Here is a 19,715-nt window from a genome sequence, read left to right on the forward strand (position 1 = left end):
CTAAAATTGTCCTAATAACAAGCCTGGAGCTCTCCCCTGATTGGCTGACTGAGTGTATATAAGCTGAACAGACCTTACCATCATCCTCTTAGCCAACAACAGCAGAAAATGGCAGCACTGTGGGTCCTGTCCTGCCTGGTCCTCCTCAGCGGAACCTATGGTGAGTACATGTACTGGATGTTTGTGGTACATTGTTATATATATAATTTATGTATGTTATTTTACATGTACTATATATATCATACTAGATACATACATTCTTAAAGTGTATGTAAACCGTGATAGATGGATCTGATTATATGGAAGACTTTTGGCAATCTCCATCTTAATTATCACACCGCAGAACTGTTCTAAAGGATTCAATTCAGCTTCAAAAATTAACTTCCGATCCTCTATGGATAAGACAATGAAGCCATCAAACTACTAACCAATATATGGCTGGGATAGCCTGGCTCTGAATATTTTTTTTTTAATGACTTGATAAAAAAAAATTACATTCTAAATATATGAAAATCTGTCATATTAATGATCGTTTGTAGACAAAGATGACAAAAAGAGACCAAACAGACATTGTGTTGTATTATATCGCAGTGTGTAACAATGTATTACTGGCAATAATAATAAGAACGTGTTGTTCTCAGGTTGCGGGGTTCCCGCCATCAGCCCTCTTATCTCCGGCTACGCCAGGGTTGTGAACGGTGAAAACGCCGTCTCTGGTTCTTGGCCATGGCAGGTGTCTCTTCAGGTACGATCATTTCTTAACACATTTTTTAATCTTGTTTTCTGAATTGTAACATTTTTGATTTAATATCATTTCTAGGGATCTGTCAGCCCAGAATTCCATCCATTGTGTACAAACACATGCCCCCTCCCCCATCCCCCAGATCTTGGACCTCACATGGACAAAATTTTAAATTTTAATGACTGAATATTTTATTTGTCAATTCTAGATTGAAAGATGTAATGTAACACAGTCCTCTCAGAAAAGCAAAGTGAGAGGAGGCAGGGGCAGGTGACAACCCTCTTTGAAAAATAAAGGGGGAGGTGATGTGGCCACGTGCTGGCACAATGGCCCTTTTAAGGGAAACAAGACAAATATGGACTTCACAGAACTATTATTGTGCCTGCTTGCTACTGTATGTCTCTATTGATTCTTTGTGCCCTCTCTCTGATTCGTTGACACTGGGCTGAAAGGAGGAGACACAATTAAGGAAAGGACTATGGGAGGTGTAGTTCCACTATGTATAGGTGGCTCTACTATACAATGGAGAGGAAACTAGAGTTCCCAGAGAACTATACAGCTGGAGAGGAGGAGAAGAGCGGAGCTGAGTGAACTGCTTGGGGAGATTCAGGGCATAGTGCCATATCAAGGAAGGTGACAGACGCTCAGGCTAGAGTGCTGAGCCCTCAAGACACTCGCCTCTAAAGCAGCCTAAACAACAGCACCCCAGTATTCCAATGCAGGTTTGCCATTCTTTTTCTTCTGCATCTCCAGCAACAGAGAGTGGGATCCCCAGTCTTCATCTCTGCATCAGCAGTACAAAAGTTGGTCCACCGGAGCTCAAGCTATAGATCCATAAGGGAATGCTGTGCCATTGGCATCCATGACTGTAGTGCAGGATTGGTGAGAGGGTTGTAAAACCATTACACACGCTGTACCTCAGGGATTATGACTTTAGCCCAACACTGCCTTTTCCTCCTTCTCCCTAGGCATTGCCCTGCCTGCTTAGTCCACCACTGAGCACACATTATCCCCTCCACAGGATTGCCCTATCCAGAACTATTATTACTTTCTCCTGATCTTGTTGCATTCTTTTCTAATGTTCCTCTGCAAAGAACTTACTTTCTTTAAACACCTCCTCAATAGTTTGTCTTGAACTGAGAGCAGACGGAAGCCACCAAGCATCACAACTTGTGCACCACCATAATGGCCCCAACAAAGCCGGAAGAGACAACCATTCTGAGACCATTTGTCAAGGTCCTACCTTTTCCCTGAGGTTATGTTACTCCATGTGCTGGCGTCCATCTTGGATTCTGCTGTGCATGGTGGGAATCCTTTTTATGCCTTCAGGTTTCTGTGGTCCATCCCCCAGAGGGGCGTGGCTGATGACATATAAGCCTGTGGCCCGCACATGCTCTTTGCACTTGTGTCTTGTGTCTTTGTGTTGCTATTACTCTGTTCTGACTCTCGTGACTCTCCTGGTATCTGATTCGGCTTGTGACTTGACTATTCTTTGTATTCTCCTTTGATCTGACCTTCTGTTGCTGAACCCGGCTCGTGACCTGTGATTCTCGTCTGCTGTCCTGTACTGTTTTGTCCTGTTGTTGTTGACCCCGGCCTGTCTGACTACTCTTTTGTCTCTTCCACCAGCTACACGCCATTGGCGGCGGCCATTACCGCAGCTGAGGTGTCTCGGGGGCCGCGACCTGGTTCCTGGCTGCGTCAAGTCCATCCCCACCATCAGGGGCCCTGGTGAAGGGCAGCCTGGAACTTAGACTCCGCGCCCTGAGGGACTTCGGTCTGTGGGTGGTGGTTGTCATCAGCCAGTGCGTTACATTGTTAGGCCTGCCTGTTCGTTCCTCGGCTCCTGCCCTGACACCATTCCTTTCTGTCTCACAGTACTTTGTATACATGTTACCACTCACTTCTTTTTTTTCTTCCCCTGGTGATTGCTTTATTTCTTATATAGTAAAGTCCTGCAGGCAGGCTTGGTCCTAGAAGGGTCAAATGGCAGTGTAGCCTCTGGGGGTTTGTATGATCCTTAGTCAAGCTGCCTTTACCGCACTCCTACCATTTACCATTTATAGTGTTACCATTTAAGCTGTTTGGAATGAATGGAGAAGTCTAGGCCCAGTTACCATTGGTGTTGCTCCCGGTATGCAATTTTGGTATAGATGTTATCAGGTGTTATAGAATTTGGTGACAGCTCTGTATTACTGTAACTTGCTTTATTTGAACAATCAATTTCCAACACACTTGTTAGTATTACTCCAATCTCATGTTGATGTCATGGTGTCAGAGCAGGAAAGGCAGTAGTCAAGTTAATTAGCAAAGGAATCCAGTTTCAGACGGCTTGCCAAACATGTGGCTACAGTGAGATGTATCCTACCAAAGAACATCAAGGAGCAGAACATGGCACTTAGAAGCACCTAGTAGCTGATAAGCAGGCGGATGGAGAAGGTAGACACAAGCCAAACATCAGAGAGAGAAGGGAGTGCGGCTAGGCTTTCCCTCTATATCTCCAAGGGTGGAAACTATCTCTGATTGGACTACTGTGCAATCCAATAAAATAAAAATCTACAGTCCTGTTGGCATATATAAATAATAACAATAGGAGGGCTGAAGGTGCTGCTTTGGGTGTCTTCCAGTGACTACCTAGGCAATTAGCCATGTGATGTGAAGATGAAGGGAAATGTAAGCATCCAGAAATGGCTGGTCCTCTTCTCCAGGAGAAAGTCAATGAACAGGATTAAAGGGAAAAGAGAGCAGCTTTTCCTCCAGGAAGGATACATTCTTAGACAATTTTATTGCACCTCTTCTAGGAACACTGATTAAATCTGATACGAGGTCACATGCACATAATTACTCTGCTTGTATCTAAAAAACTATATTTAATGATGAATCAATAAATATAGAACTGCATTAATTATTGTATTTTATATCTGTCTGGAGTTCAGATTTAAATACTATGTGGCAATGTCACCTATGTGCCTGTAATTATCTATCTGGCCTAAAACTTGTCTTTGGTGGTGCTCTTCTGTGACCATAGTATTGTTCAGTTTTCCATGGGGGGGGATAAGAATCTTCATAGGGTAGGTGAAATGATCTGTATATTAAGCTATGACCTCATGACTCTTCTACAGGATTCAACTGGATTCCACTACTGTGGGGGCTCCCTCATCAACAGTCTCTGGGTTGTCACTGCTGCCCACTGCCCAGTCAGGTGAGTCTTATATGGTAATATTCTACTATAAAGTCAGTGTTCCCTGCAATGCTTCATTGGGAATCTGTCCATCCGGGACCTCTGGTTCATAGACCGGATACATCCTAAATATAGAGCCATTTATCCAACTGTACACCCAGAGCCTCTGGTTTATAGACCGGATACATCCTAAATATAGAGCCATTTATCCAACTGTCCATCCAGAGCCTCTGGTTTATAGACCGGATACATCCTAAATATAGAGCCATTTATCCAACTGTCCATCCAGAGCCTCTGGTTTATAGACCGGATACATCCTAAATATAGAACCATTTATCCAACTGTCCACCCAGAGCCTCTGGTTTATAGACCGGATACATCCTAAATATAGAGCCATTTATCCAACTGTACACCCAGAGCCTCTGGTTTATAGACCGGATACATCCTAAATATAGAGCCATTTATCCAACTGTACACCCAGAGCCTCTGGTTTATAGACCGGATACATCCTAAATATAGAGTCATTTATCCAACTGTACACCCAGAGCCTCTGGTTTATAGACCAGATACATCCTAAATATAGAGCCATTTATCCAACTGTCCATCCAGAGCCTCTGGTTTATAGACCAGATACATCCTAAATATAGAGCCATTTATCCAACTGTACACCCAGAGCCTCTGGTTTATAGACCGGATACATCCTAAATATAGAACCATTTATCCAACTGTCCATCCAGAGCCTCTGGTTTATAGACCGGATACATCCTAAATATAGAGCCATTTATCCAACTGTCCATCCAGAGCCTCTGGTTTATACACCGGATACATCCTAAATATAGAGCCATTTATCCAACTGTACATCCAGATCCTCTGGTTTATAGACCGGATACATCCTAAATATAGAGCCATTTATCCAACTGTCCATCCAGAGCCTCTGGTTTATAGACCGGATACATCCTAAATATAGAACCATTTATCCAACTGTCCATCCAGAGCCTCTGGTTTATAGACCGGATACGTCCTAAATATAGAACCATTTATCCAATTGTACACCCAGAGCCTCTGGTTTATAGACCGGATACATCCTAAATATAGAACCATTTATCCAACTGTACACCCGGATCCTCTGGTTTATAGACCGGATACATCCTAAATATAGAGCCATTTATCCAACTGTCCATCCAGAGCCTCTGGTTTATAGACCGGATACATCCTAAATATAGAACCATTTATCCAACTGTACACCCAGAGCCTCTGGTTTATAGACCGGATACATCCTAAATATAGAGCCATTTATCCAACTGTACACCCAGAGCCTCTGGTTTATAGACCGGATACGTCCTAAATATAGAGCCATTTATCCAACTGTACACCCAGAGCCTCTGGTTTATAGACCGGATACGTCCTAAATATAGAGCCATTTATCCAACTGTACACCCAGAGCCTCTGGTTTATAGACCGGATACATCCTAAATATAGAACCATTTATCCAACTGTACATCCAGAGCCTCTGGTTTATAGACCGGATACATCCTAAATATAGATCCATGTATCCAACCGTCCATCCGGAGCCTCTGGTTTATAGACCGGATACATCCTAAATATAGAACCATTTATCCAACTGTACACCCAGAGCCTCTGGTTTATAGACCGGATACATCCTAAATATAGAACCATTTAACCAACTGTCCATCCAGAGCCTCTGGTTTATAGACCGGATACATCCTAAATATAGAGCCATTTATCCAACTGTACACCCAGAGCCTCTGGTTTAAAGACCGGATACATCCTAAATATAGAACCATTTATCCAACCGTACATCCAGAGCCTCTGGTTTATAGACCGGATACATCCTAAATATAGAACCATTTATCCAACCGTCCATCCAGAGCCTCTGGTTTATAGACCGGATACATCCTAAATATAGAACCATTTATCCAACTGTCCATCCAGAGCCTCTGGTTTATAGACCGGATACGTCCTACATATAGAACCATTTATCCAACTGTCCATCCAGAGGTTTATAGATCAGTGTGATGGACTGCCCGCCACTCTAACTGAGTATCTCCAAACCTCCTTAATTACCAGACAGTCTTTAGATAGCAAATTTATCTCAAGCATCTGACAGAACCAATGTTGGAGTAAAACAGGGCGAACTTTATCAACAAACAACACAGCAGTTATACACAAAAACCTTCCCTCTAGACAAGTATGGCCCACATTACAAGTCCCAGGAGAAAATTCCATCACATAAACAAATAAAGAATAAAACACAAGAAAACAATGGATTCCTTCCTGGCACCCAGCAGACTGGACTCTGGAGGTGGTTAAACAAAGTGAAAGCTTATCGCCCAAACCTAATTACAGCAAACAATAGCTGATGCCAAGAAACCTGTAACAGAAAATAAAGTTTCTTAACCCTACATATTCTGGATTTCACCCCCTGCACATAACACGTCACTCCAGGATAATAGTTCCACTATGCACAGTATGCCAAGGGGTCCCAGAAATAGTCCCTCCAGTCCTAACTGCATGGAACTGGTAGCTGGTATAAATCATGGCAAGCCAGGTACCCAGGGAAATGATATAACCCTCTTAGGGAAAAGGTTCCCTCTAACCCCAAGAGGGGGATCTCCTTAGTCCTGGGTCCATAGTCAGTCGAAAGAAGATGGGCCCCCAGGTCCCTCCAGGAGCCCAAGTGGTCTCCATGACAATCAGATGCAATATAGAGCCATATATTCAATTCACAACTGACTATAAACTCTTTTTATTACAAGATGCATAAGTTAGGGGTTGTCGAAAGTAGAGGGATGTAGACAGCATGGGTGGCATAGTCTTGTACCCTTTGCTAAATCACTGTGAATACATGACCTTGCACTGCCAGGCATGTACAATGTTCCCAAGTATAGAGAGAATAGGGTTGAGTTTGAAAACCACAGTCACCACAACACCCCACCATTTACCAATGACCTGCCATGTTTGTTTCATTCAGAAATTCCCACCGTGTGGTCCTGGGTGCATTTGATCATTCCTCCAATGCTGATCCCATCCAGATCAAGTCCATCGGCAAAGTAAGCTCTTTTTACTGAAGGAGACCTCTTGTTTTTTAGGAGTTTTAGATGTGAGAACGTGATCAGCGTCGTCAATGTATCTTCGAAGCTTTATTCCTTTATAAAACGGTACACAGATTGGGATGGACATGGGATGGAGTTCAGAAGATCCTACAAGACGTTTCTTCCTCTCTTACAAAACTTTATTTTATTTTTCAGATTTTAAGGGAAATAATTAATTATAGAAATGAATTAATGAGCGTATTTTAATTATAAAAACCTGAGCACAGATTATTGATTTCTGCATGCACTGGGATCCTCTGATTTGCCAAAGGAAGGGTCATCAAGGCACAAAGTGTTCATTCCAAGACAACAAGTGGGCCTTATAAATGAGGTTTTCTTTGCCCCCAAGTCCCAAAGCAAGACAGTCGATAAATTTGACCTCCAGCCTTCTGTTCAGTCTTGCACAGTTGTACCAGCCCCTCTCTTGGACTCAAGTGGTTTACTCTGTTATCACTGCACACTGTGAGCATCTCACAATGTGAATTAGAAACTGCAGAAAGTCAGATAGAGCTCCGCCTCATTTCCTGGCTGGAGGACGTCTATCATCTTCTAATCCAGGAATAGGCAACCTTAGATTTCTAGCCATGGTGAAACTACAAATCTCATCATGCTTCAGCCTCTGGGAATCATGCCTATAGCTGCCAGAGTCTTGCAATGCGTCATGGGATTGGTAGTTTCACCACAGCTGGAGTGCCCAGGTTGCCAACCCCTGTGTTGTTTTTTAATTTTAATTTTTTTAGTTGGTGAAGTTGTACTTTCAAAGTAGCTTCTTGAACCCCTAAATTGTCAGCTGAGATTCCCCTGATCTACATGAAGTTCTGGCACTTCCATCATTTTTTAACCCTGGGGACTTTTTCAGCTTTCCTCAACTTAAATTAACACAGGATGGTGGATTAAGGTGGAGGCAACTCTCAGTGCAATGTTAACAGGAGAATAAAAAATGGCAAGTAAGCAGATTAAACTACCAACGGAGAAGATTCAGAGGCACATTTATTACAACTTCACTAGTAGATTCTGATTTATTAAACTCTATAAAAACATTAATCATTATTATACCTTTTTTCAGTTCTTCAGTCACCCCCAGTACAGCGACTGGACTAAGGTCAATGACATCGCCCTGATCAAGCTTTCCAGTCCCGCCTCCCTCAATGACCGCGTGTCCCCCGTGTGTCTTGCTGCTTCCTCTGATGTCTTCAATGAAGGAGAAAGATGTGTCACCACCGGATGGGGATACACCAATGCTGCCAGTAAGGGGATTAGATGTTCTTCAAAAATAAAAAGTATTAACCGGTTAAAGCCCTTGGGTATGCAAAGCACGCCCTAAAAAAATTTGTCTAAGTTTGTAGGACATTCCTCTTCTCCTGCTGTGGGCATCGTGCAGCTCTAGTTGGCGTGACCCAGCAGTCAATTTTTGGATTAGGGTCGTGCTTTTTGCACCAGGAGTTTAGATAGTGGCTCCTGTGTAAGCGATGCCTGCAAACTGTTTACAGGCATCATTGATGAAATATTCTAGTTACAATGTAAATGGTTTAACAAAATAAGATTGTTTCGATTGAATCCATTTTAATCCGAGTGAATCAATCCTAATCAACTTTAGCCAAAAGACTCTTTTTTTCATTTTGGGTATAGAAAATGGTACAACCTCTGTCAGTTTTTTTGCTATGTGTGTCTCATTGGAAAGGTTTCCCCTTTACCTCCTGTTTCAGAGACCTCTTACTGAGGAATCCTTTTTAAAATAAGGGAAATCCCTAATTAGAGAGTTTAGATATATGTCGCTTTTAAAAGATCCTGCTAAGCTCCTATTCTGGTGTCATCCTTAAAATTTGGGATTTTCCATCACTATCTGTCCCACTGGCCAACAAGACCAACAGAGACAATGGATCTCTCCTGAGAGAACATGGACAACAATTGCCCTGTGCTGGTGGGCTAGAGGCAAATGCCCTTTTTCCTTTTATTTAAGTGGCTTTTCATGGTCATTAGATGGCCACACTGTGGGACAACTCCCTATCTCATTATTGTAAATTTTCCTAAATTCTTTTTCAGTCATTAGGGCCTAGTTATGAAGATTGACGTAATATTAACTTTTTCCTTGGCTCTCATTCCACTTTTTTTCTCTCCAGCTCAACAAGGTTTGACTCAGAAAGCTCCGATGAGCTGTAGGAACTCCACTAAAAGCCTCAGCTTATGCTAGTTTTTTTGGTAGGAAAAATAACTTAAAAAGAAGCTTCATAAGTACTGTCAGCCATTTCCAGTAACAACAGGGCAAAATATCAGTTTCAGTCTGGTATGGACAGCCATCACAATGATATGGTCATAATAAGGTCTTCTATGGTGGGCTTTCAGTATACAGTAATTTGAAAAGGCACCACAATGATATGATGTAATGATTTCTTCTACTGTTGGCTGTCCTCTGGTATGGACAGGCATCACAATGATATGGTCATAATAAGGTCTTCTATGGAGGGCTGTCAGTATACAGTAGTAGGAATAGGCATCACAATGATATGGCGTAATGTGGTTTCCTTCTGTTGGAGGTCTATCTGGTATGAACAGTCATCACACTGATATGGCCATAATATGGTCTTCTATGGTGGGCTGTCAGTATACAGTAGTAGGAATAGGCATCACAATGATATGGCATAATGTGGTTTCCTTCTGTTGGAGGTCTATCTGGTATTAACAGTCATCACACTGATATGGCCATAATACGGTCTTCTATGGAGGGCTGTCAGTATACAGTTGTAGGAATAGGCATCACAATGATATGGCGTAATGTGGTTTCCTTCTGTTGGAGGTCTATCTGGTATGAACAGTCATCACACTGATATGGCCATAATATGGTCTTCTATGGTGGGCTGTCAGTATACAGTAGTAGGAATAGGCATCACAATGATATGGCATAATGTGGTTTCCTTCTGTTGGAGGTCTATCTGGTATTAACAGTCATCACACTGATATGGCCATAATATGGTCTTCTATGGAGGGCTGTCAGTATACAGTTGTAGGAATAGGCATCACAATGATATGGCGTAATGTGGTTTCCTTCTGTTGGTGGTCGACTTGGTATTAACAGTCATCACACTGATATGGCCATAATAAGGTTTTCTATGGTGGGCTGTCAGTATACAGTAGTAGGAATAGGCATCACAATGATATGGCGTAATGTGGTTTCCTTCTGTTGGCGGTCTATCTGGTATGAACAGTCATCACACTGATATGGCCATAATATGGTCTTCTATGGAGGGCTGTCAGTATACAGTTGTAGGAATAGGCATCACAATGATATTGCATAATGTGGTTTCCTTCTGTTGGCGGTCTATCTGGTATGAACAGTCATCACACTGATATGGCCATAATATGGTCTTCTATGGTGGGCTGTCATTCTGGTATAAATAGGCATTCCAATGGTATGGTCACAATATGGTCGTTTACCATATGTCTAGAGCCTATACATGTTAGTTGCTATTCATCTTTTATGTTAATCCTTCTTCTCCCTTTCTCTCTCAGCACAAGCCACCCCAGCTAAACTCCAGCAGGTGTCACTTCCTCTTCTGACCAACACTGAGTGCCAGAAATACTTTTTACCCAGAATCCAGGCCTCCATGATCTGCGCTGGTGCCTCCGGTGCCTCCTCCTGCAAGGTATGATGACCAACTGTTCTATTGACAAGTGTTGGCTTTCTTTAGTCCTCTTGTGGAACAGAACAATATGGATCCAAATATCTCTAATTTGGGTCACTTTATATGAGGCAGAACAATCTATGCAGCCTGATTATCATACAATACATCGAATATTAGATCTATTAAAGGATTAAATATTAATTCAATCCTAACGAGTAGTGACGAGTGAATACTCAATGATTTGCTCCACCATAGATGGTCCTGTGTTCTGTTTCATACGGTGGACCATATTCTGCATTTCACTGTTGTTGATAGGTCTCTTTTAGACCATTTAATGGTTCAGATATGTGTTTCACGATTTGTTTCAGATTTCAAGTTCCCCTTCTGAGACCCTTTTTTTTTTTTTGTCAAAGAGTATGTAAGATGGCGTCGAGCTTGGTCTTGTAGTTGAGCAGTGCCATCATGGTGTGTATATGACCTTCTGTGGTTCATACAAAGTCCAGAAATTGGCGATAATCGCACAAGGCCACCTTAAAGTGAACATCCTACGATTATATAAATAATAATTGTATAATAATAATTAAAAAAATATATTGTTCTATATAGAGATGAGAAGGATTAGGAGCCCCTTCATGATTTCATGACTATTCAAAGGACCCCCTTCATGAAATCTCCCCTCACTTTCTGTCTTGCTCCCATCACCCACAACATAACACACCAATTACAGCTTTTCTTCAAATATATGTTAACCCCAAAAGAAAAAATTTGGGATTACATTGCTCTGTCTCTCATAATCCAGATAATGGTGCCATTTATTTACAGTATATACTGAATTGGATCCACACCCAGATAGGAGCTATGTCTTGTTGTAAGTAAATAATATGACTCCATGGTTCTGTCTACATTAACCCCTCCCCATCCAGTCTCACATCCCTTTAACTGGACGTTTACCCCCCCCCCCCCCCAGGTGCAGGATGGACTTCCCAGTCATGTGACCACGGTGGTTGGCTGTCACAGTGGTCACATGACTAGGACGTCCATCCTGCCCGGGGGGTAAATGTACAACCAAAGTGATGTGAGACTGGATGGGGAGAGTGTGACCACTGTGGTTGGCTGTCACAGTGGTCACATGACTAGGAAGTCCTTCCTGCACCCAGGGGGTAAATGTACAATCAAAGTGATGTGAGACTGGATGGGGAGAGTGTGACCACTGTGGTTGGCTGTCACAGTGGTCACATGACTAGGAAGTCCTTCCTGCACCCAGGGGGTAAATGTACAATCAAAGTGATGTGAGACTGGATGGGGAGAGTGTGACCACTGTGGTTGGCTGTCACAGTGGTCACATGACTAGGACGTCCTTCCTGCACCCGGGGGGTAAATGTACAATCAAAGGGATGTGAGACTGGATGGGGAGAGTGTGACCACTGTGGTTGGCTGTCACAGTGGTCACATGACTAGGACGTCCTTCCTGCACCCGGGGGGTAAATGTACAATCAAAGGGATGTGAGACTGGATGGGGAGAGTGTGACCACTGTGGTTGGCTGTCACAGTGGTCACATGACTAGGACGTCCTTCCTGCACCCGGGGGGTAAATGTACAATCAAAGGGATGTGAGACTGGATGGGGAGAGTGTGACCACTGTGGTTGGCTGTCACAGTGGTCACATGACTAGGACGTCCTTCCTGCACCCGGGGGGTAAATGTACAATCAAAGGGATGTGAGACTGGATGGGGAGAGTGTGACCACTGTGGTTGGCTGTCACAGTGGTCACATGACTAGGACGTCCTTCCTGCACCCGGGGGGTAAATGTACAATCAAAGGGATGTGAGACTGGATGGGGAGAGTGTGACCACTGTGGTTGGCTGTCACAGTGGTCACCTGACCGAAGCCACTCTCAGCAGATCCTGGTCTTAATTAGAAGCTATGAGCTGTCTGTGACAGTGAACGCCATGTTGGGAGTGTGCTCTTAGCACAAACACTTTGGACATCCATGGGCGCATACTGTGTGTGATAGTGTTTGGGCATTGAAGCCCATCCTCTTTACTGCTGGATATAAGCGTTATGTGGGCAGCAAGAGGTTACTCCAAAGGACAGACGACTGCTTGAGAACTATTCTATAATTCCCCTATTTGCCCCTTTTCAGGGTGACTCTGGTGGACCCCTTGTATGCCAGAGGAACGGAGCCTGGACCCTGGCCGGTGTTGTGTCCGCAGGCAGCCCTGACTGCACTCCATCTGCTCCCGGAATCTACGCCCGAGTCACCGTCCTCAGATCCTGGGTGGACCAGACTGTCGCCGCCAACTAAATACCATCCAATGAATTTCTGCTACTCAATAAAGTAACTTTTATATTAATACATGGATGTGTGTTTTCTTAAAGTGGTTGTAAACCTCTGAACTGACAATTGAACAAAGCATACCCCCATACAGTGTGTACTTACCTCAGTCCACAGCACTTAGTCTGGATTATTTCTGCTCTCTTCTTCCTCTGTTATCCACTTGAATCATTTCTGACGGTTTTTCCTGACACCAGGCAAAAACAAGGGATGGCCCCACCCCCCAACACATAGCATGTTTCTCTGTGAGACTGTGTAGAGGGGTGTGTGTTCTTTCCTCCACTCATGTCTCTGATTACACTCGGCTCTGATCTCTATGCTGTGCTGTGTGTGACATCAGAGCCCCACCCCCACATCCGGAAAGCAGAGACATCCTATCTGATCTGTGTACTTTAGAAGGCTGCAGAGGAGAGAAGAGTGCAGATAAACAGGTACAGCTTATGCAGGAGGATTAATTCATCATTGTGTATTCCCTGAGCTCAGTCACTTTACTGGGTATACAGTATGTAAGGTTTTATTATCATTTTAAAATTTATAAATTCACTAAATAATCACCATTGTGTTTAATCATCTTGTATCAGTTGGTAAATGACAGCTGAAAGGAGTCATAAATGCTCTGTGACCCCTGTGCCACGGGTGCTGCTCTGTGACCCCTGTGCCACGGGTGCTGCTCTGTGACCCCTGTGCCACGGGTGCTGCTCTGTGACCCCTGTGCCACGGGTGCTGCTCTGTGACCCCTGTGCACGGGTGCTGCTCTGTGACCCCTGTGCCACGGGTGCTGCTCTGTGACCCCTGTGCCACGGGTGCTGCTCTGTGACCCCTGTGCCACGGGTGCTGCTCTGTGAACCCTGTGCCACGGGTGCTGCTCTGTGACCCCTGTGCCACGGGTGCTGCTCTGTGACCCCTGTTCCACGGGTGCTGCTCTGTGACCCCTGTGCCACGGGTGCTGCTCTGTGACCCCTGTGCCGTGGGTGCTGCTCTATGACCCCTGTGCCACGGGTGCTGCTTTATGACCCCTGTGCCACCGGTGCTGCTCTGTGACCCCTGTGCCACCGGTGCTGCTCTGTGACCCCTGTACCTTGGGTGCTGCTCTGTGACCCCTGTACCTTGGGTGCTGCTCTGTGACCCCTGTGCCATGGGTGCTGATCTGTGACCCCTGTGCCACGGGTGCTGCTTTATGACCCCTGTGCCACCGGTGCTGCTCTGTGACACCTGTGCCACCGGTGCTGCTCTGTGACCCCTGTACCTTGGGTGCTGCTCTGTGACCCCTGTACCTTGGGTGCTGCTCTGTGACCCCTGTGCTACGGGTGCTGCTCTGTGACCCCTGTGCCACAGGTGCTGCTCTGTGACCCCTGTGCCACGGGTGCTGCTCTGTGACCCCTGTGCCACGGGTGCTGCTCTGTGAACCCTGTGCCACGGGTGCTGCTCTGTGACCCCTGTGCCACGGGTGCTGCTCTGTGACCCCTGTGCCACGGGTGCTGCTCTGTGACCCCTGTTCCACAGGTGCTGCTCTGTGACCCCTGTGCCACGGGTGCTGCTCTGTGGCCCCTGTGCCATGGGTGCTGCTCTATGACCCCTGTGCCACGGGTGCTGCTTTATGACCCCTGTGCCACCGGTGCTGCTCTGTGACCCCTGTGCCACCGGTGCTGCTCTGTGACCCCTGTACCTTGGGTGCTGCTCTGTGACCCCTGTGCCATAGGTGCTGCTCTGTGACCCCTGTGCCATGGGTGCTGCTTTATGACCCTGGTGCCATGGGTGCTGCTTTGTGACCCCTGTGCCATGGGTGCTGCTTTGTGACCCCTGTGCCATGGGTGCTGCTTTGTGACCCCTGTGCCATGGGTGCTGCTCTATGACCCTGGTGCCATGGGTGCTGCTTTGTGACCCCTGTGCCACGGGTGCTGCTCTGTTTCGTAGGAGCAGAAGTATATAGAAATATTATATACAATCAATAAAAAGAAAAAAGAAGGTTGATTTGATTGAAAAGCATAAAGTCTGAAGACAATCTGTAACGGAACCGGAACCCAGACAGCACTTGGGTATATTCCGCTATACCACAGCTTCCCTGTCCGAACACCATCCACGGACCACACCCTTGAAATCCCTCAGGAAGCAGACAGCACCCAGCTCTTCTGAAAACAGGAAGCCAACTCTTTTATTTTTACACAAAACACAAGTTTTGATAATGGTCCATACATGTGATCCGGGAATAAATATAAATACTGATTAGAATTAGGATCCATCCAGCTCACCATTTTATAGGATCAATGTTCACTTTAAAGATACAATTTTGTGCCATGCCTCATCCTGAGGTGCAAATGTACGGACGCCCAGGGCGTAGCCTTTTGGACGCTATTCCGATATGCTCACCTAAATACAGCGCTGTTGTAGATGTCTCTATTGCTTCCCTTAAGATTTTGTAATGGTGCTGGGTGGCTTCGGTTCACACATGCGCGCCCGAGATCTTAGTGCATGCGTAGTCGTACATCAGACGTCCGTACTCGGCCAATGACTTCACACGTCGGCCGGCGTGGAGGATATAAAAGAGGGTAGGAAAAAGGATGTGTGTGGCGGAACAGTTCCACCTGGGCTCCCTCATGCGGAGCAATGAGTCTCAGCCAATGGTCCCCTTTTCCAGCAAGTCCTCCACCGCTCTGTCAATGTGGGTATTAAAGCTCAAAGACAATCCTTCCCCGATATCCCAAATCATGAGTCGGAACTTCGTGTAGGGGGAATGAATGAATCTTTATTGAACACAGCTCAGTATATACAGCACATAAGACTGTCTGGTGGGGGTGGGGGTGAAGGGGGCAGGGATTACTGCCCCCTTCACCCCCACCCCCACCAGACAGTCTGGCACCTGGTTTTCCCCACCCACAACAAAACTCTACAGCAATCAGCACAGTATGAATTCTAGAGAAGTGAAAGACTACAAGTCCCCATTACCCTAAACAAACAGTGTAGAATGTCTGTCTACATAACAGCTGCCAAACATATACAGCTTTACAAAGGGGAGAATGGGAAGACCACTTACCGAGGAGAGAACGGGAAGACCACTTACCGAGTAGAGAACGGGAAGACCACTTACCGAGGAGAGAACGGGAAGACCTCTTAACAAGGAGAGAACGGGAAGACCACTTACCGAGGAGAGAACGGGAAGACCTCTTAACAAGGAGAGAACGGGAAGACCACTTACCGAGGGGAGATCTGGAAGACCACTTACCGAGGAGAGAACGGGAAGACCTCTTAACAAGGAGAGAACGGGAAGACCACTTACCGAGGGGAGATCTGGAAGACCGCTTACCGAGGGGAGAACGGGAAGACCACTTACCAAGGGGAGAACGGGAAGGCCGCTTACCGAGGGGAGAACGGGAAGAACACTTACCAAGGGGAGAACGGTAAGACCGCTTACCGAGGGGAGAACAGGAAGACCACTTACCGAGTGGAGAATGGGAAGACCACCTAACAAGGGGGGAATGAGAAGACCACTTAACAAGGGGAGATCGGAAAGACCACTTAACAAGAGGAGAACAGGAAGACCACTTACCGAGGGGAGAACGGGAAGACCACCTAACAAGGGGGGAATGAGAAGACCACTTAACAAGGGGAGATCGGAAAGACCACTTAACAAGAGGAGAACGGGAAGACCACTTACCGAGGGGAGAACGGGAAGACCCCTTACCAAGGGGAGAACGGAAAGACCACTTAACAAGGGGGGAACAAGAAGACCCCTTAACAAGGGGAGATCGGAAAGACCACTTAACAAGAGGAGATCGGGAAGACCGCTTACCGAGGGGAGAACGGGAAGACCGCTTACCAAGGGGAGAACGGGAAGACCGCTTACCGAGGGGAGAACGGGAAGACCGCTTACCGAGGGGAGAACGGGAAGCCCGCTTACTGAGGGGAGAACGGGAAGCCCGCTTACCGAGGGGAGAATGGGAAGACAGCTTACCGAGGGGAGTACGGGAAAACCGCTTACCGAGGGGAGAACGGGAAGACCCCTTACCAAGGGGAGAACGGGAAGACCGCTTACTGAGGAAAGAGCAGGAAGACCACTTAACAAGGGGAAAACGGGAAGACCTCTTACCGAGGGGAGAGCGGGAAGACCACTTACCAAGGGGAGAACGGGAAGACCACTTACCGAGGTGAGAACGGGAAGACCACCTAACAAGGGGGGAACGAGAAGACCACTTAACAAGGGGAGATCGGAAAGACCACTTAACGAGAGGAGAACGGGAAAACCGCTTACCGAGGGGAGAATGGGAAGACCGCTTACCGAGGGGAGAACAGAAAGACCGCTTACCGAGGGGAGATCGGGAAGACCGCTTACCGAGGGGAGAACGGGAAGACCGCTTACCGAGGGGAGAACGGGAAGACCGCTTACCGAGGGGAGAACGGGAAGACCGCTTACCGAGGGAAGAACGGGAAGACCCCTTACCGAGCGGAGAATGGAAAGACCGCTTTCAAAGGGGAGAATGGAAAGACCGCTTTCCAAGGGGAGAACGGGAAGACCACTTACCGAGGGGAGAACGGTAAAACCACCTAACAAGAGGGAAATGAGAAGACCACTTAACAAGGGGAGATCGGAAAGACCACTTAACAAGAGGAGAACGGGAAGACCGCTTACCAAGGGGAGAACGGGAAGACCGCTTACCGAGGGGAGAACGGGAAGACCGCTTACCGAGGGGAGATCGGGAAGACCGCTTACTGAGGGGAGAACGGGAAGACTTTTTACCGAGGGGGGAACGGGAAGACCGCTTACCGAGGGGAGAACGGGAAGAATGCTTACCGAGGGGAGTACGGGGAGACCACTTAACAAGGGGAGAACGGGAAGACCGCTTACCGAGGGGAGAACGGGAAGACCACTTACCAAGGGGAGAACAGGAAGACCGCTTACCGAGGGGAGAACGGGAAGACCACCTAACAAGGGGGGAATGAGAAGACCACTTAACAAGGGGAGATCGGAAAGACCACTTAACAAGAGGAGAACGGGAAGACCGCTTACCGAGGGGAGAACGGGAAGACCGCTTACCGAGGGGAGAACGGGAAGACCGCTTACCGAGGGGAGAACGGGAAGACCGCTTACCGAGGGGAGAACGGGAAGACCCCTTACCGAGGGGAGAATGGAAAGAACGCTTTCAAAGGGGAGAATGGAAAGACCGCTTTCCAAGGGGAGAACGGGAAGACTCCTTACCAAGGGGAGAACGGAAAGACCACTTAACAAGGGGAGAACGGGAAGACCGCTTACCGAGGGGAGACCAGGAAGACCGCTTACCGAGGGGAGAACGTGAAGACCGCTTACCGAGGGGAGACCAGGAAGACCGCTTACCGAGGGGAGAACGGGAAGACCCCTTACCGAGGGGAGAACGGGAAGACCGCTTACCGAGGGGAGAACGGGAAGACCACTTAACAAGGGGAGAACGGGAAGACCGCTTACCGAGGGGAGAGCGGGAAGACCACTTATCGAGGGGAGAACGGGAAGACCGCTTACCGAGGGGAGATCGGGAAGACCGATTACCGAGGGGAGAACGGGAAGACCGCTTACCGAGGGCAGATCGGGAAGACCGATTACCGAGGGGAGATCGGGAAGACCGATTACCGAGGGGAAAACGGGAAGACCGCTTACCGAGGAGAGAACGGGAAGACCGCTTACCGAGGGGAGAACGGGAAGACCGCTTACCGAGGGGAGAACGGGAAGACCGCTTACCGAGGGGAGATTGGGAAGACCGCTTACCGAGGGGAGAACGGGAAGACCCCTTACCGAGGGGAGAATGGAAAGAACGCTTTCAAAGGGGAGAATGGAAAGACCGCTTTCCAAGGGGAGAACGGGAAGACCACTTAACAAGGGGAGAATGAAGAGACCACTTAACAAGGGGAGAATACCGGAACAGAAAGGGCATGTTATCACAAAGGGACGGTTCGTCACAATATGGCCTCTTGGCTGAAGATACGTTCATATGAGCATTTTCTCAAACGGTTTTGGATCATATTGAGGTAAAATGGAGGCTCAATGTTAAAGGTCTGTTTTAAGTACATGGTGATTGTATAGTTACTTTATCTAGGTGATCTTTCATGTATAATTATTGAAGTATTTGTTTGGTTTTTCAGCTGATATCCTTTGAATCAATGGCTATCTCTGACATCTAGTGGCTGAATCTGAAATTGACAACCAGAAAAAAACTTTTTTTTTCTTTCTACCATACACTGGCCATACATTATACAATTTTCTTGAGAATTTTTCTTTAGATTTACTGCAAATCATATAATATGAGGTCAAACCTAAACAGCACTTTAAATTGTTTCCAATTAGGCAGGCCCTTGCACTACGTAATTGAAGGCAAATCTAAAGGAAATTGGGCAGAAACTGGACAGAAAATTGTATAGTGTATGGTCAGCCTAAGTCAGTGTAAGTAACAGGCATAGTTGTTACAAACATACAGTGAAGCAAATGCGTATTTGATCCCCTGCTGATTTTGACTGTTGAGTGACAATGACAATGACCCAAAACACAGGGCCAAGGCAACAAAGGAGCGGCTGAAGAAGAAGCACCTTAAGGTCCTGGAGTGGCCTAGCCAGTCTCCAGACCTTAATCCGATGGAAAATCTGTGGAGGGAGCTGAAAGTTCGAGTTGCCAAACGTCAGCCACCAAACCTTAACGACTTGGAGAGAATTTGCCAAGAGGAGTGGGCCAAAATCCCTCTTGAGATGTGTGCGAACCTGGGGGCCA

The 19,715-nt window shown here is 46.5% G+C and overlaps 1 protein-coding gene across 1 annotated transcript; it reads left to right on the top strand.

The window, feature by feature from the left end:
- The first annotated feature begins 93 nt into the window (after nt 1-93).
- On the top strand, nt 94-13,010 carry LOC149431236 (chymotrypsin A-like). Its single transcript, XM_089665769.1, has 7 exons — nt 94-160; nt 642-745; nt 3,865-3,944; nt 6,916-6,994; nt 8,103-8,283; nt 10,544-10,677; nt 12,800-13,010. The coding sequence occupies exons 1-7, from the start codon at nt 109-111 to the stop codon at nt 12,959-12,961; spliced, it is 792 nt and encodes a 263-aa protein (XP_089521895.1). The 5' UTR covers nt 94-108; the 3' UTR covers nt 12,962-13,010.
- The last annotated feature ends 6,705 nt before the right edge of the window (nt 13,011-19,715 follow it).

Source organism: Staurois parvus, unplaced genomic scaffold, assembly GCF_062004578.1.
Source record: "Staurois parvus isolate SC_StPar_1 unplaced genomic scaffold, SC_StPar_1.0 ptg002334l, whole genome shotgun sequence".
NCBI classification, from domain to species: domain Eukaryota; kingdom Metazoa; phylum Chordata; class Amphibia; order Anura; family Ranidae; genus Staurois; species Staurois parvus.

What these genes read in the sequence shown, in the direction of transcription:
- LOC149431236 (XM_089665769.1), top strand. Translation starts at nt 109, where the DNA reads ATGGCAGCACTGTGGGTCCTGTCCTGCCTGGTCCTCCTCAGCGGAACC. An exon ending in CATGGCAGGTGTCTCTTCAG is followed by an intron (nt 746 to 3,864) that starts GTACGATCATTT and finishes ACTCTTCTACAG; the next exon opens with GATTCAACTGGATTCCACTA. An exon ending in GGGATACACCAATGCTGCCA is followed by an intron (nt 8,284 to 10,543) that starts GTAAGGGGATTA and finishes TTTCTCTCTCAG; the next exon opens with CACAAGCCACCCCAGCTAAA.